General features: G+C 30.0%; 1 protein-coding gene across 1 annotated transcript in view; it reads right to left on the bottom strand.

The window, feature by feature from the left end:
* Positions 1–17,301, bottom strand: part of LOC122534458 (5-hydroxytryptamine receptor 1-like) — a 46,423-nt gene extending 29,122 nt beyond the window's left edge. Inside the window, exons 1-2 of the mRNA XM_043665097.1 lie at positions 17,107–17,301; positions 13,612–13,844 (exon numbers count right to left, since the gene is read on the bottom strand). Of these exons, the coding sequence (XP_043521032.1) occupies positions 13,612–13,844; positions 17,107–17,188 (315 nt within the window). The 5' untranslated portion in view covers positions 17,189–17,301. The remainder of the gene's footprint in view (positions 1–13,611; positions 13,845–17,106) is intronic.
* Between the last annotated feature and the right edge of the window lie 570 nt (positions 17,302–17,871).

Raw genomic sequence — 17,871 nt, 5'->3', positions numbered from 1 at the left:
TAATAAATATAATAAATATAAATATATATATAATAAATATAATAAATATAAATATATATATAATAAATATAATAAATATAAATATATATATAATAAATATAATAAATATAAATATATATATAATAAATATAATAAATATAAATATATATATAATAAATATAATAAATATAAATATATATATAATAAATATAATAAATATAAATATATATATAATAAATATAATAAATATAATAAGAATAAATATTTAATTATATAATATAATATAAATATATATAATAAATAATAATAACAGTTGTAATCACAGTAACGATGATGATAACAAGAATATACCACTGAAAGATGTTAATAATAATACCAATAACAATTCTAAACTGTTGAATGTGTAAAAACGGATAGATGTTGCAACAAACGAGTTTAGTGAAGAAAACGAGACAATGTTTCTGTCAGGATTCAGCAATTTATCCAATTTTCCCGAAATTTGCTCGTCGAATTAATATCGTACAACTGGTTGAAAAATGGAATGAAAAAATAAACATTGGAACACTAGTTTTAAAAAAACAGAGAAGTTAATATATTGGCGAGTTAGTTAAAAAATGGTTGATTGATTTTACTTCATTCGGAATATTGAACTATACTTCCAGAAGATTGCTTTCCCCCTCCCCGGAAAAAAATTTTGAGGATTTCTGTTATTCCTCGATTTCGAATATACCAGAAAATTGTGTACTGTTCCTGTCGCTTTATATAATTCCAGTCAAACAATATCAATAATAATAGAATTGGTGAATTCTAAAATTCTAATAATAATGAAATTAATAAACTAATCAAGTGCTAGTGATAGGTCCGAACTTTTGTTAAACGTTAGCTCGGCTAGAAATCTAAAATCAGTCGCGCCACGAATAAAAATTCACCGGAGGAAAAAAAAATGAACCGGCCGTCGGGACTGGTCGATTGATCAACTCACGCGTGTGATTTCTTCCTGAAAGGCATCTCGATTCATCTGTCTGCCCCTTTGTCGATATCGTTCCTCCCTTTGACGAGGAATTGACGTGTCGCAAAGCGATTGACGGATGCCGCCATCTCGCCGAATAATCGCAAAAATCAACAAATTCCCCGTTCGAATTCGTGCACAAGTGAAATAACATACTGGCGAATATATTTGTAAAGTATTAACAAATCAACCAGTGCAGCACTAATTGCGTTGCAATTAATCTTTACAGATATCTCTTTCATTTAAAATACTATTTCACCCAGCAATGAATCTCAAATCCAATTGTCTTGGATAGAAAATTTCGCTCCGTGTGAAATTGCTTCCAACGTTGTTTCCAAAGTTGTGTTAATAATACGTCTTTTCATCTTGTCCCAAATGAAAAACCTTGATTCGCATGAATGGAAAATACAGTTTGATATTTGAAAAAAAGAAATGGAGCGTGTTTCCTTGGAATGAAAAGTCAGTCAGTCGTGAAAAAAATGGCAACTTCGTGAAAGTTCACTATCGCGGGACGCGTGATGCATCTTGATAATTCGCGAAATGAGATAATTGGGGCGGTGGAAGATTGATAATGGAGAACGGGGGGGGGAAAAAAGTGACTTATAGTTTCATTATTAACTGTAGTAAGATTGATAATGGAGAGCGCGAGAAAAAGTGATTTATTATTATTAATCGTTAGGGTTGGAGTGTAAAGGTGGCTTCGTCTTTCAGTAATTTGAATAAACGAACAAAAGTTGGCTTGGATTCAATCAAGAAGGAAATTAGATTTTTAATCACGTTTCAATCAACTTGCATTAATGAGCAACAATTTTTTATAATTTCTATAAAAATTTACTTATTATTGCTATTATTAAGTGTATTCGTTTATTAAAACATTCATTAACTTAATCAGTTTGTTGAATTTTTTTAATCAACTTTTAGCGATGAATTCACTTTTCCAATCAGCATATATTTTTCCATCCCGTTCGATTCCTATTGTCCCATTATTAAAAAATTTATTTATTTTTCCGTGTGTTTCATCAAATATCGATAAAAGTTGATATGCAATCACTTCTATCTAAATTGTTCCACGGATAACGAATCCAATTCTTCACGGAAAACAGAAGATACAATAATATACAATTTCGCTAATTAAAACCAAAAGAGACCACTGTCCCACTATAGAGTACATTTCATTTTATGTGGGAAACGAATGAATTTTTATTTCATAAAATAAACACTTTGACTGTTCACTGCGACAGGCGAATTACATATTAATTGATTTCTGTCTCACTGTCTTATAAAATTTTTCAATGAAATGAAGCCTCGCTTCACTCGTGAATTGTATTTATTTTATTTTGCAAAAACATAAATTGCAATACAACTTGCCTCGAAATTACAAGCTCGAAACAGCTGGAACGAATTTTCATTTAGCTTCCATTCCCCCGGAAATTTCCGAAAGCATAAAATTCCGAAAGTAATTGAAACAGAATGAACGAAGCAGCCTGTATGTGTAACCCTGCGTGACCCAGTTGACGAGAGCCATTGCTCCATTTATAACCTACAATATTTTCAATTTCTGCTGCGGGGCACAACCCAAAAACCTTAAATTAATGTTTAAAAGAGACAACCTTTGAGAAACTTCTATCACCTGTCGACGATTACCTCGTGAATAAGTCATCAGAGCAAATGGAACGTGAAACGAGTTTTGCCCCGCGATCGAATTCCCCGCGCTTTCTTCACGCTGCTCAATTCTGATTGGTTAATCTAGTACTGACGCGCAGCGCTCGCGAATGCACGCGATTCGAGCATGGGAGAGCGTTCAATTAGTTTTTCTCGCATTTCATTGTTTCGTTTCGAGTGTTTTTCCATTCGAAAGCGTTTCGTTAAAGGACAAAGTTTCGGCGTGCGTTGAATTTTCGTCGTTTAAAAAGTGACACGCGGTTAGTATAGGTTAATATGTCGCGACTCGAGCGAATGCGCCATATTTGTGAATTTCGCGCGTGATTTCTACAGTGATTGAAATACGTTCCAACTCGTTCAAAAAAAAAAAAAAAGCGTGAATTTTGATTATTTCGAATTAACGTGACTTAAAAGTGGTTCGATATTCTTGGACGTGCGTGCGATTTGCGTTGTAAATTAAATCTCGTTCGAAATTTCATACGTTACGTGTTACGTATCTTCTTCGTCTTTCACTGTCGTTTTTTCAATTCTTTTCATCTTCAAAATTACACGTTTCCCTTAGAGTTCTTTAAAATGAGGTTATTTTTCTATATACTTTTGCAATCACTTATTATACAGTATGTTATATCATTTAATTACACATTTCTCTGAAGTTTTCGTAAAATGAGGTTATATTCGTTTTTGTTTCGTCGTCACTAACAAATCTGTACAATTTTCCTAATATTATCAATACCTTTGCATTTTTTACATTAGATGAGTTTTTAATCAGTTATCTAACACCAATACTCAATAATTATTAAATCGTTAGTCGATTATTTTATCATTTTCGAAACATTTGCATAATTTCTAGTGAATTTTCGTTTCGTTGACGTACTAATCGCGTGCGACACTGCAGTGATCTGAATTTTCATTATCGTCTGAGAAGATTAGGATAATCGATTGTTCCAGCAACCGAGAAACCGCTGCGTTGACGCTCGGTAAGTTTTTTAATTGTTTGATTCATGAATTAATTTTTATATTTTTGCTTCATTGTACATGTATGAATTAATTTTCTATATTATCGAATGAATTGATTTTTATTAGAATAAGTGTTTCTATATATTGATCTAACATGGAATCTCTGTGGTAATATTTGCAATAATAAAATGTTTCTGGTTACTTCATTGTTAATTGATTTCCAACAAGCAGATGTTTACATAGCTTGAATTATCAAAACATTTGTTTATCGGATTTATTATTTCAATGTAATTAATCCATTTATAATTGATTGATGCAAATGCAAAAATGAAATGTCACATAGCTTACGTTAATATAATGTAATATAATATTTATTTAATTTTTATTTCTATATATCATATTAATGTAATATAATTAGTATATAATTAGGATAATTTATTGATACAATATAGTATAATGGAATTAATATAATCTCTCATATAAAATCAAAAATGTTAGAACCTAGGAATTGTAGTCAAAGTTGAACATTATACATTGAAATTGCAATTTATTAATTGCCAATGTTTGCGTGCATAACATTTAGAGAAGCTATATAGCTTCATTGAACGAAAATTAAAACGATAACCTATACGTTATAAATATTAATACAAGTGAGACGAGTTTAACTTTAACGATGTTTTCTTTTTTTCCCTCGTAATACTCGATGCATTTTAAATGTCAGAATTTGCATAATAATGCGAAATTCTTTTCTCCCAATTTCCAGCCACAAAAAATGTAGAGAAAATTTTCAACATAGTTTTTTTTTTTTCATAAAATCACAGGCAATGTTTACGTGAATAATTTTCATTACTAATTGTCCTACGCAAAAATAGGATTCGATACAATTTTATATGAGAAAATTTACGATAATTAGGACCATTCTGATTTAAATATCGAAATTTGTATATTATACAGAGAAATTTTTAACCTTGTCCTGTATAAAACTTATGAGGGAAATCAGAAATTATTGGGAAAGAATTATTCTCAGAAAAAAATTCATTTTATGTATATAATAGAAACTTTTTTTTCAAGAGGATTCAACAAAAGAATTTCTAATATCATTCGTCGTTCTAATTTTGATATCACAATAATCTTCTTCTAATTTCAGTTTCATAAATATTATAATTTATTTATAACGTTACCCGACTTGTTATTAGAATTGATAATAGAATTATATATTTATTATTAAATAGTATTATATATTTATTATTAAATAAATTATATATTATAATTTATCATTAGTCTACCGAATAAACTATAAATGATAAATGTGATACAAATATACATTATAAATATTATAAACAAATGAAATACTAACCGTGTGTAAGTTAGAAATTTTACGAGAAGCAAGTTTCACATAATCATACTCGTAACTTCCAATCATTTCTTTCTTATGGGTCGCGACTCATCAATCTTCACGCCTTTGCGTGGATGTTTCATCCAGGAGAAAACATAAAAATGATTCGTTCCAAGATCCTAGATTAAAAGGAAAACCCATGATCAATTACATTTTTTGCTTTCATCGGGGAGTAAAATTCTGAAGATATTTCAGAAATAAAATTCTGAAGGTAAAATTAAGAGATTATATTGATTAATGTTACTCGAGAGAAAATGTCTTTTTTTTTTTCATTTTACAATATTGAACAATGATTTGGAAAGACGATTTGAAAGACTTTTAGTTAAATTTTTCATTCACGTAGGTGTCCTTTCGTTGAAGGATAATTAATATTAAGGATGAAAAGTTATATTTCAATGTTTCGACATATACGAAATAATTTTTTGTTTCGATGCAAAATGTATTAGCGAAAGGAAAAATTCTCTTTTTCTTTAATTCCAAATTTCGTCAGTATACTTTGAAACTGCTTTCGCGTTTGTAGAAATATGAACGTACATAAGTATGCCCATCAATTCTGAATTCAATTTGCACTTCTGCCTTTCCTGCCACACTCTCAACGACGCTTCTCATTAAAATATGTTCCCACATTCGTGACACGAACGAATTCTTATCTAATATAGTGGTGATAAAGAAGCAGTAAAAGTAGTTTCGCAAAATACTAAATGGCCTTTAAATAGAGAAATTATCACGGCAAAAGGAATGAAGATAAATTAAGATCTCACCGAGTGATTAATTTTCTGACTCGTCTCTTCTGGTTAACGAAAAAACAATTTTTAATCTGTAATAAAAGAATATCGTATTTTTTATTTTAGCAGAAAAATCAAAATTAATGAAATAGCTGTAAATTGTGCTACAGTGAAGTTAAATTATGTCAGACGAGAGTTAAAGGACTAGATTCGTGTCACGTTTACAATAAAAGTATCAAGATCAGTATGGCAAGACTTTTTAGAATGGTTGAAATTAGTTGAAATTATACACGTTCAAGGAAGAATTTTGTACCTTGAAATCTGCAGTTTGTGCAAGTTTTACTTGAAGTTAAAAGTCGTTCGTGTAATATTTGTGTTAAATATGTCGAATTTAGCGTGATGATATTTAGAACAAATTAAAATCGACAATCACGCGAAACGGAATTTTGCACTTTCAAATTTCCTCTCGTAGAATTACTCGCGGTTACTCTTTACTGTTCATTTAATATAGTTTATGACGTCGGTGTCCAATGTTTAAAATAGTCCGCTGTTTATCGTTCTATTTACGATGCAACTTGGAATCCAGCTGGGAATGAAAATGGCACGTGCAGCGCTCTGTTATTTTCGCTGTGTTTTATCTCGAAAACAAGCTATTAAAATAATTTCTTCCTTGATGAGGGCTCGTAACGCATGAAAAATGATATTTCTGCGAAATCTGCAGATGCAATCTGTAGATAAAAAAAAAAAAAAAGAAGAAAATGCCTCGGCAAGTGTGAAGAAAAAAAAAAAAGAAGAGATTAAAAGATGATATCAGTGTCATTAAGTTTTCTGAGAGATTCGAGAAAATGTTCTCGTATTCTACTTTTAAAAATTTTTCTTTTCTTTATATATATTTGTCGAAAAACATATTTGTCATTCAGTTAGTTAGTTGGTATATTATTTTTGTATATACTGCAACATTTACTGTTCAGCTACTTGTTTAGTTAATAATTTTTCTAAGTATAACGTAGCTTGCTCTTCTTCGATATTTCATTGACACAGAAAATGACGTAAATATATAATGACAGAATACTTGATATAATACATTGTGGCTATTTAAATATTTTCATCATACACGAGAAACGAAAAAAAAACATCTTAAATGAAATAGATCAAGCCTTACGTTGAAAATATGTCTCTAAAATGTCATAAAATCCCTTTTGTTTACTAAAGTGTGAAGCGTCAAACGTAGAAAAATTCGAGAATCAGAGTAGCAAACTAAATTAAACTTGTTCAATATATATTTATCGTTTCTAAAATTTTTAACAAAAACAGAAAATACAAATAGATTCTTATTCCACGCGATTTCCAGATCAAGTTAGACATACCTAAAATACCATTAAATCTCTTTCATTTGCTCAAATTGAATTATGTAAAAATTCACACTATGTAAACGAAGTCAGACTATGTCAAACAAGATCAATATACATACCGTGACGATCAAACAGCGAGAACGTTCGCTTTGAGCGACCGAGTCCGCAAGATTTCATTCTTCGAATCTATCAGATCTGCAAAATTTCTGTTTCTCGAAATTCGTCTCGAACGTCGGAGCTTCTCAAAAACGTATGTGTATCGCCTTATTATTGGATTATTATCTGCTGGAGCCCAAGGCAAACAAACAGCCACATGCGTGTACACGTTAATTTTCCCCGCGGCATGAAAAGTTCTGCCTCGTTCTGCTCTATTAATTCCTATTCTCCGCGGTGTACTCATTAAACTCGTTAAAATATGCAACGCGATTCCACGCGGGAAAATGGCACGAGCTAGCCGGCACGGGCTCCCAATTAATCCGGCTGAGATTAAAAAACGATCCAAACAATATGAATTACCACGAACATCCTCGTTTGCTTTAACGAAGCGAGTGGCGCCGTTTTGCAAGCTTCTTTCATGTAACAGCGCGTACGAAGGATGAAAAATCGGACGAGCACAGACATTCCTTCTCTATAGTTCTCTTTGGAATCACAGGACTGTTAATTTGGTTAAATTTCGATTTCAATTGGGAATTGTAGAGCTGTTAATTGCAGCAGCATGAGCTATATCGCAGTTTCCCCTGAATTTGTAATTATTATTAATTATTGTTATTATATTACATATTATTCTGTTATATTGTTGTTGTGTTATTATATAATATAATAACAATAATTAATAATAATTACAAATGCAGTTTCGCTCAATTAATTGTGTTACATTATGTTAATAATTGTAATTATTATTTGAAGTTGGACAAAATTTGTCAAATCCAAAGATACAGGCATTTTGATCTAGACATACAATGTTGGTTGTATATTATAATAATATTATATATATAATAGTATATAATTATAATATAATATAGTTGTATATTATAAATTAATAATTATAATATAATATAGTTGTATATTATAAATTAATAATTATAATATAATATAGTTGTATATTATAAATTAATAATATATAATTATAATATAATATAGTCGTATAGTATAATAATATTATATATATAATAATATATAATTATAATATAATATAGTTGTATATTATAATAATATTATATATATAATAATATCATAATATAATATAATATAATTATAATATAATATAATATAATATAATTATAATAATATTTCTGAGAACTGTTAACGATACTGGCTATGTGTAATTAATTTGTGATTGTCGAAATTTAACCTGGAAATTCAACAGATCGAGAATAATTGAATTGAAATTAAAATAAATTGAAACTGCATCTAAGGTTAGGTAACAATATTTTAACGCTGAACAAGAATGCGTATTTTTATAGTTAAAGGTAGAAAAACCGATTAAGAAACCGCCAACAATTCAATAAAAGGAAATAATTTGACAATTAATTAGAAATTGAAAACCACAGTAGATTCAGGCCGGAGTTAGATCAGAACGGTCCGCTGATATATTAATAGCAATCAGCCCGTTTCGACCTCGGTGAGTCTGAATTTTTCATGAGTCTTCGCAGAATAACAGAGACTTTAGATATGCTACGGCCAATTTCAATTTCCCCGTAAATACACCCAAGTTAGGAATGTCAAGAATTAATTAAACAATGCCCTCTCGTTCTCCAAGTTGCCCGCAAAAATCCGTTCGTGGATTCGCCTCGAAAACGCGCGTTCATTAAAACTTGACAAATTGTTACTTACGTCGTTTGAAAGTGCCTCTGGGGGAACTAAGAAGGAGACAACTGGCTGATAAAATGGGGAATTTCGAGTTCGATGGACTGGAAAATTAAATCCCGGATAAGTAAATTTGTATTAGGGGTAATACGTTTTATGACAAACGATGTCGCAATTTAGCGAAATTCTCGAATAGCGAGTGTCCGATTGTCCAAAACGGGTTTGCAACCTCGTTTCACTCGTCATTTATCGTTTCGTTTTATTTTACGTTAATTTTACGTTTCGTCACAAATCACTCGAAGCTAATTTTCTTAAATAAGAAATTATTGTTAAGCAGCTTGTCTGATAAAAGTAAAAGAGATTGTTTTCAATAGAAAATGATTTCTATTAATGAAAGTTTAGTTTTTGTGACAATTTGATACATCGTTCTGTTATTAATGTAAGAATCAGTCTTGAAATTATCATCGAAAAGAGACAAATTAGAGACATGTTAGTTTAAATGAAGATTAACACACGAATTTAGAAATTTTATGAATATAAACCAGAAGTGGCGAACCATATTATTTATTTATTATCGTTCTGTGTAACATAGTGTATTTGTATAGTACATTTGTTTGCCTAAGGAGAAGAATTTCAAAATATACTATAAATATTATTATAAACTCTTATTTTATGAATGTTACAGAATTTTTAATAATTCAATTCCAAGTTCATTTCAAACTTGTATAATACTGAAAGAGATTGTTCAAAATGTTCAGAGATTCTATATTATGATAATGTATACAAAATCTAATTATGACCACAAGTACAATTTAACAAACAGAACAAGATAATTAACAATTTAACAATTTTATTTGTACTTTACTTTGTACATTTTTTTCAATTTTATTTGTACCTTACTTTGTACATTTTTTTAAATTTTATTTGTATTTTACTTTGTACATTTTTTTAAATTTTATTTGTATTTTACTTAGTGCATTTTTTTCAATTTTATTTGTATTTTAATTTGCACATTTTTTTTCAATTTTATTTGTATTTTACTTTGTAGTTTTTTTTCAATTTTATTTGTATTTTACGTTGTAGATTTTTTTCAATTTTATTTGTACTTTGTACATTTTTTCAAATTTTATTTGTATTTTACTTAGTGCATTTTTTAAAATTTTATTTGTATTTTAATTTGCACATTTTCTTTCAATTTTATTTGTATTTTACTTTTTAGATTTTTTTCAATTTTATTTGTATTTTACCTTGTACATTTTTTTTAAATTTTATTTGTATTTTACTTTGTACAATTTTTTCAATTTTATTTTAATGTAAACTCGATCGCAATCATACTTTCGATGAAATATTGAACAAAAATTCAGCGTGAAATGTGCGTCTGCATAATAATTAACAATGGCATCCTTGAACTCCTTTTTTTCTCCAAATATTTCCCGGAATAACGTCGTTGAAATGGCTCGGTTCTTTGTATTTCATAGATTTTAGAGGTAACCTTCTACAAGCATTTAGTTTCTGCAATCCACGCTGGAAATACAAAAGAAAAGAGGGAACTTTAGCGTTTCGTGTAGCACGGAAAGCCAGTGAGACATTTAACAAACGAGTCGTTGGAGAACAAAAGCTGCCCGATACATACTTAGCTATCTTTTCGTACATTTGTTTCAAACAGAAATTTTTTAATTAGATGTCTCAAAGATTTCTTACATAGTTACTTCAATTGACGTTCTTACACGTAATATGCTAAATATTTATTTGAATGAATTATCATCACACTTTTCTTTTCACACTGTTGCTCGAAACAAATGAAATTTCTATTTGTTATGACAATGAAAACGTATCATTCTCAAATTTTTAATTGTCAGGATTTAACGAGTATGAATATTCAATGACAGAATCGTGATTGTCAGCCAAGATTACAAACGTTGTTATTACATTAAATTCACTTATAATTATATATATTATAATATTTATAATATATGATATATATTATAAATATTACTACTATTATTATATTTTGAATCAAAATGTTTCATTCGCTCGTGGCTTTTCAAAATTTCGACGCAAAAAAACTCTGCCACGCGTACTCTGCCACGTGTATGTATAACTTGATAAAAAAATTCTTCTCGCGAAATGTTTCATTGTACTTTTACGTGAATACCGTACACTGCGTTTGATCGATTCGATACATTTTTGAACAATATAACAATGGTATACTTTAGCTAGGAACACGGCGGCAGTAATTGCACGTCTAATAAATTTTGCACAATGTAAATATATGGCCTTACAGTGTAAATATACATTAATTTAACTAGCCTGGTTCGATTAATTATAGACACACGTAGCCATATATATATATACCTAAGCGTTCGAATAATTGAATACAACGTTTATTACTCTTTCATATATAGTACAGTACTGTCGCAAAACTATTCGAACATCGTTCAACACAGAAAAATTATTCATAAACATTCATTCAGAATAATTAACATATCCATCTCCTAAACTGTCTGAATCAATATAATTTTCAATTGTAATACATCTGCTTCTGTTATTTAAATTAAATCACAGCATGTCGACTAGTGGCTGAAAAGTATTTTTTTGACTTGATTAATAAATGAAAAGATGATCAAGTTAGATTTACAAATTTATTAGTTTCATATACATTTAACACGTGTAGCAAGTTATTTCATTGTACATCCCTCTCGAAGTTCAAGAATTATAGGTAACCTAAATATTTGTATGATATACGGTGGATACGCCGCATTCATTTCCATATTCTCAGCGCTCTTCGATATCGTCGATCCCACGAGTGTTCCGAATTGATGCACGTTATACTCTTCACGAAACTGCACCGTCTAGCATGCAGCTACGATTCGTATCAGAAAATAGCTCTTAAATTACAACAGTCCATGCCTTGCACTTCTCCCTTTTCCTTCTTCTTCTGCTTTCTTTTTTTCTCCGCCTCTCCTGCTCTTTCTCGTTTCTTTGCCCGGCGGAGGCCACGAATATCCGTATTGCCTTCGCGAGACCGCGAATTAATGATGTTGCAATACTCGCGCGAGTTACTCTGAATTTTCAGAGCCGCATTGTAATTTTGCGGGAACCGTTGCTGTGTCTGACTATCGATAAAAATCGCTGTACACGAAATTCGGTACAAGAGAAATTAGCATTCTAACGTTCGCACGCTTCCAGTGTCGACGAGAAGAAAGATAATTCTAAGCAAAAATGAGGTAAATTGAGGTTTAAAAGAAAGAGACGATGAATAGTTAGCTTTCAAATGATAATTATACAAAATTGTATGGAGTCGTTGTATGTTAAAATGAGAAAGTGAGCACCTGTTATTTGCAAGCATAGTGAGTCACGTGCAATGATCATGAAATGATTAAAGGAAAGAAACAAGGAATGTAACAAAATTTAGCTTTTATTCAGAAAATTGAATTTACTTTGGGGAGTGCTCTATTAGTAAAGTAATTTCATTTCCAAGACTTCTAGAATTTCTCTGTTTCTTTAGGTTAAATCTTTCATTTCCATATTTTCTAATAAACCAGAATAATATTAATTTCTTTCTCAAGTCTTTTCTTACAAGTATAAAAAAGTAATTCTAAAACTAATTCTAACTCTACAAGTAATTTTGTTTCCAAATCTTCTAGTAAACTAAAATAATATTAATTTCTTTCTCGAATCTTTTCTTACAAATATGAAAAAGTAATTCTAAAACTAATTCTAACTCTACAAGTAATTTTGTTTCCAAATCTTCTAGTAAACTAAAATAATATTAATTTCTTTCTCGAATCTTTTCTTACAAATATGAAAAAGTAATTCTAAAACTAATTCTAACTCTACAAGTAATTTTGTTTCCAAATCTTCTAGTAAACTAAAATAATATTAATTTCTTTCTCGAATCTTTTCTTACAAATATGAAAAAGTAATTCTAAAACTAATACTAACTCTACAAGTAATTTTGTTTCTAAATCTTCTAGTAAACTAAAATAATATTAATTTCTTTCTCGAATCTTTTCTTACAAATATGGAAAAGTAATTCTAAAACTAATTCTAACTCTACAAGTAATTTTGTTTCTAAATCTTCTAGTAAACTACAATAATATTAATTTCTTTCTCGAGTCTTTTCTTACAAGTATAAAAAAATAATTCTAAAAGTAATTCTAACTCTACAAGTAATTTTGTTTCTAAATCTTCTAGTAAACTACAATAATATTAATTTCTTTCTCAAGTCTTTTCTTACAAGTATAAAAAAGTAATTCTAAAAGTAATTCTCTACAAATAATTTTGTTTCTAAATCTTCTAGTAAGCTACAATACTATTAATTTCTTTCTCAAGTCTTTTATTAGTTACAAGAGACTATCTCTATAAATCATCTTATTTCCAAATCTTTTAATAAACTAAAATAGTATTAATTTCCTTCTCAATTATTTCTTGTGGCATTTCTTGCTTCTTCCCCCTTTTTTTTTTTTTTTCTTTCATTATCCTCGACATTTCTCAAAAATGTAACCAACCTGACGACCTGAAGTTCTTTTGTTAGAAGGAAAAATTAACATTCCAGTAACATTTAAAAGAAAAGAGTTAATTCCAATAACCAAGATTTGACAAAAGGACAAAACCTGGAACGACGTACGTACATATTATAAATAAAACGATACCTTTCAATCTCGAGATGTACGGTGTGAATGTTCATACGTGAATACTAACACATTAAGCTAACACTCTCACCTTCGAGTACATCAGACTGAGAGGTAGGCTCATAGCGATGCTGAGAAGCCAGACGAAGCTGATCTTCAGCATAACCCGCCGCCTGGTTTTATTCCGGCCGAATTTCATGGGGTACCGTAGACTCAGATATCGGTCCACGCTTATGGTGCACAAGTGCATGATGCTGGCCGTGCATAATAAAACGTCGAGGCAGATCCAGGCGAGGCAGTAAACTGGCGGCAGAGGGAAATACCCTGCAATAAAAACGAATGTTTTTCTATTAGAGACGATGGCTATGCAGTTCCATTAAATTCGAGATCGTTCGTATTCTAACCACCGGTTAGCATTTTTGTTCGACGCAAATTTCCGAATGTCGGGGTGAATCTCTTTGCTGTTCTTGGGAGGAAGGGTATTGAAGAATGTTTGAAATTTATTTAGTATAATGAAAAATAGTCCAAGTTTGACGTTAGAACTTTTGAGCAAGAATTTTTTTAATTTAGCACGATAATCTTCTCCTATAAGGAAAAATTATTATTAGACATTGGGAAGATGAATATTGATCTTTTAATATTTAGTATTACTCATATTAGCTTGTATTATTGTCGCAGCTATTATTATATCGTTATATTTGTGTTAATCATAATAAATATTTATATGTAAATTTATTCTGCAAATATCTAACATTAATTTAATATTTAATATAGTATGTTATACTTCAATATAAGTATATATCAATTTACAATTATATTCAATTAAGTATAAATTGATATATAATTATATACATGCATACTCCTCGAAAGTCTCGATGAGATAAATTTCATTTTTAATATTCAGTATTTCTCATAGGCAATAAAATTCCTCAATTACATAACTATTTTATAATAGTATACTATAATTAATTACATATATATTATATAGTATATTATAATATATTATAGTATAGTATATTATATTATACATACTATAATAATATATTATAGTATGGTATATTATATTATACATATATACTATATAGTGTATTATAATAATATATTATAATTAATTACATATGTATTAAATAGTATATTATAATATATTATAGTGTAGTATATTATATTATACATATATATTATATAGTGTATTATAATTAATTATATATAAATACATTATAATATATTTATAATTACATTATAAATATATAATATATAAACATATAACAACTTTGATGGTTCAGTGACTTTCAGAGGTATTTTATATTTTAGTATTTCTGTTAGTTTCTTTAGTAATTTCTCTAGTAATTCTAAACCATCAAAATTGTTAATTACATTATAAATATATAATATACAAATATATAAATATATCATATTAACACATTTATAATGTAATTTTTAATTTAGTACTTTGTCGATTCATTTAATTTATCCAACTTTGAGACAAATAAATATAAACACCTGCTTTAGGATTTTTCAGCGGCAGTGTACGCTGTATATACACATTTTTATAATATTTATTTCAACATAACTATTTTCTCATCACGTCACAGTCTCCCTCATTTCCATTTATCCCCGCAAACGCTTGCAAATTTCCGTAAGCTATACTGCTCTCTTTAAGAAACGATTTTGCCCGGGATAATCCACTCGACAACCCAAAAACACCGTTCAACAATCGACAACCGGTTTCCTCTGCCCGGAACTATCAACTATTTCCGTCAACTACTACGGTAAATCATTTCATGGCTCCGCGACGCGTTCACGTGCGGGCGAAAAGCGGCGAGTATCGCGAAGGGGTGGTTGAAGGGGTTGATGTTAAACTGGAGGAAAGCGAGACGCGCGAGCGTGAGCGAACGATGCTCGCGCGCCGAACGAGCCCGGAAATCCGATCCACCGGAAACTGCCGCGAACACGGAACGAGAAATCACACGTGCCCCCGGCGCGGCGAGAGATTCCGATCGATCCACGCGCAGAGGAATCCGCAACCGCCGGATTACGAACTTGCTAATTGCTTGGCCAAATATTTCGCCGAGTTTCTATCCGCTGGTAGGGAACCGATCCACCGGGCTGCGGGAGGAGATCCTCGCGAAGTTTTCGATTTCACGCTGGGACGTGCCGTTAATTGTAATAAATAATCCGCTAATTGTAATTAATTGTATTAATGAAATGAAAGTGTTATTAGTATGTAGTATAAATAATAAAATATAAAATAATATATATATTATAATATAATAATAAATATAAATATATCCTGTAATAAGTAAAATATAAGTAATAATATATGAAATAATATATATATATATATATATATATATATATATATATATATATATATATCCTATAATATCCTAAATAAATAATGTGCCGTTAAGTGTAATAAATAATCCGCTAATTGTAATTAATTGTATTAAAGAAATGAAAATGTGATTTAGTAGTGCTATGTATTATGCAGTAGAAATTATTTTAGTTTAGTCCAGTATATACATTTTGAAATAGTCGAAGACAATTAGTGGTAAACCGAAGCTTCAGAGAGAGAGAGAGAGAGAGAGAGAGAGAGAGAGAGAGAGAGAGAGAACAAATATACTAAAGTAAAAATAAAATATGAAATGTAAATGTAAGAAAATATTAAAATAGTCAAAATTGGAAAGTTACTGTACCATCAGAGTTACTTAAAAAGTTACTAAAGAGTCACCAAACCATCAGAATTATTATACTAAAGAAATTACTAAATAGACCATCAGAAATACTAAAATATAAAATATCTCTGAAAGTCACTGAACCATCAGAATTACTAAAGAAACTATCAGAAATACTAAAATATAAAATGCCTCTGAAAGTCACTGAACCATAAGAGTTACTAAAGAAATTACTAAAGAAACTATTAGGAATACTAAAATATTAAATATCTCTGAAAGTCACTGAACCATCAAAATTGTTAAAGAAACTACTAAAAAGTCACTAAACTACCAGAATTTCTAAAGAAACCATCAGAATTACTTAAAAAATCACTAAGGAAATTACTAAAGAAACCATCAGAAGTACTAAGATATAAAATACATCTGAAAGTCACTGAACCATCAAAATTGTTAAAGAAATCACTAAAGAGCCACTGAACCATCAGAATTACTAAAGAAATTACTAAAGGAACCATCAGAAGTACTAAAATATAAAATATTTCTAAAAGTCACTGAACCAACAAAATTGTTAAAGAAATCACTAAAGAATCACTGAACCACCAGAATTACTAAAGAAACCATCAGAATTACTAAAGAAATTACTAAAGAAACCATCAGAAGCACTAAAATATAAAATACCTCTGAAAGTCACTGAACCATCAGAATTACTAGAGAAATTGCTTTTAAAAGAAACCACTAAACATAAATACTGAAACATAAAATATAAAATAGAAGTATACAAAACCACTAAAACAGTCGGAACTGGCAAGTCACTGAATTAAAATTAAATTTCAAAATATTGTTGCAAAAATTAATGAAAGTGAATAAAAAGATACGAATAAATTCGCAATTAAAATTCGCAGCGATCTCACATAGGCAGTTCACCGAGGACGCCTCTGCGAAACTGCCGTATTCTTTTGTCCACGAGCGTGTTGTACTCGACTCGACGAACATTGAAATTAAACGAGGCGATCTCTTCGAGCGGAGACGGCCATCCGCTTAATGATACCACCCATAAAGGGGAGCAACTATGCGTCAAATTCATCGTTAAGCCAGCAATTACAGGCCAAGCCGACAAAGCGAGAAAATAAATAGGGAGTTTATGATAAAAATGCGTTTTCGTTGATTTTCACGTCAGAATACTTCCTGATCAAAGCGAGAAACTCGAAGCTGCAAATATCGTGGCTCTTCCTCTTCTCGCGTTCATTTTTTTGCAGTGAGCCGGATTATGGCAGCAGCGAGAGAGAGAGAGAGAGAGAGAGAGAGAGAGAGAGAGAGAGAGAGAGAGAATGATTTTTCGACATATTTTTTTGAGAGAGGTTACATACACACACGTTGCAAGCATAATTTACCACAGAAATTTACTACATGTATTACAGACGTAATTTAGCACATACGTTGCTACATGCGTTGCAGACGTAATTTACTGGATGAATTATCACGCACATTGCAGACAGTAATTTACTGCATTGATTACTATATACGTTACAGATGTAATTTACTACATACGTTACATGCGTAAATTATTATGTATATTGTTACATATGTAGATAAATTATTATTATACGTTACTATGTACGTATGTTATATACGGACATCACTATACAGGGTGGTCCATTTAGGTGAGCTTATTTAAA

This window comes from Frieseomelitta varia, unplaced genomic scaffold (genome assembly GCF_011392965.1).
Source record: "Frieseomelitta varia isolate USP_RPSP 00005682 unplaced genomic scaffold, Fvar_1.2 scaffold_6, whole genome shotgun sequence".
Classification (NCBI taxonomy): Eukaryota; Metazoa; Arthropoda; class Insecta; order Hymenoptera; family Apidae; genus Frieseomelitta; species Frieseomelitta varia.
The sequence above is the reverse complement of the archived record's forward strand: the minus strand, read 5'-3'. Positions and strand labels throughout refer to the sequence as shown.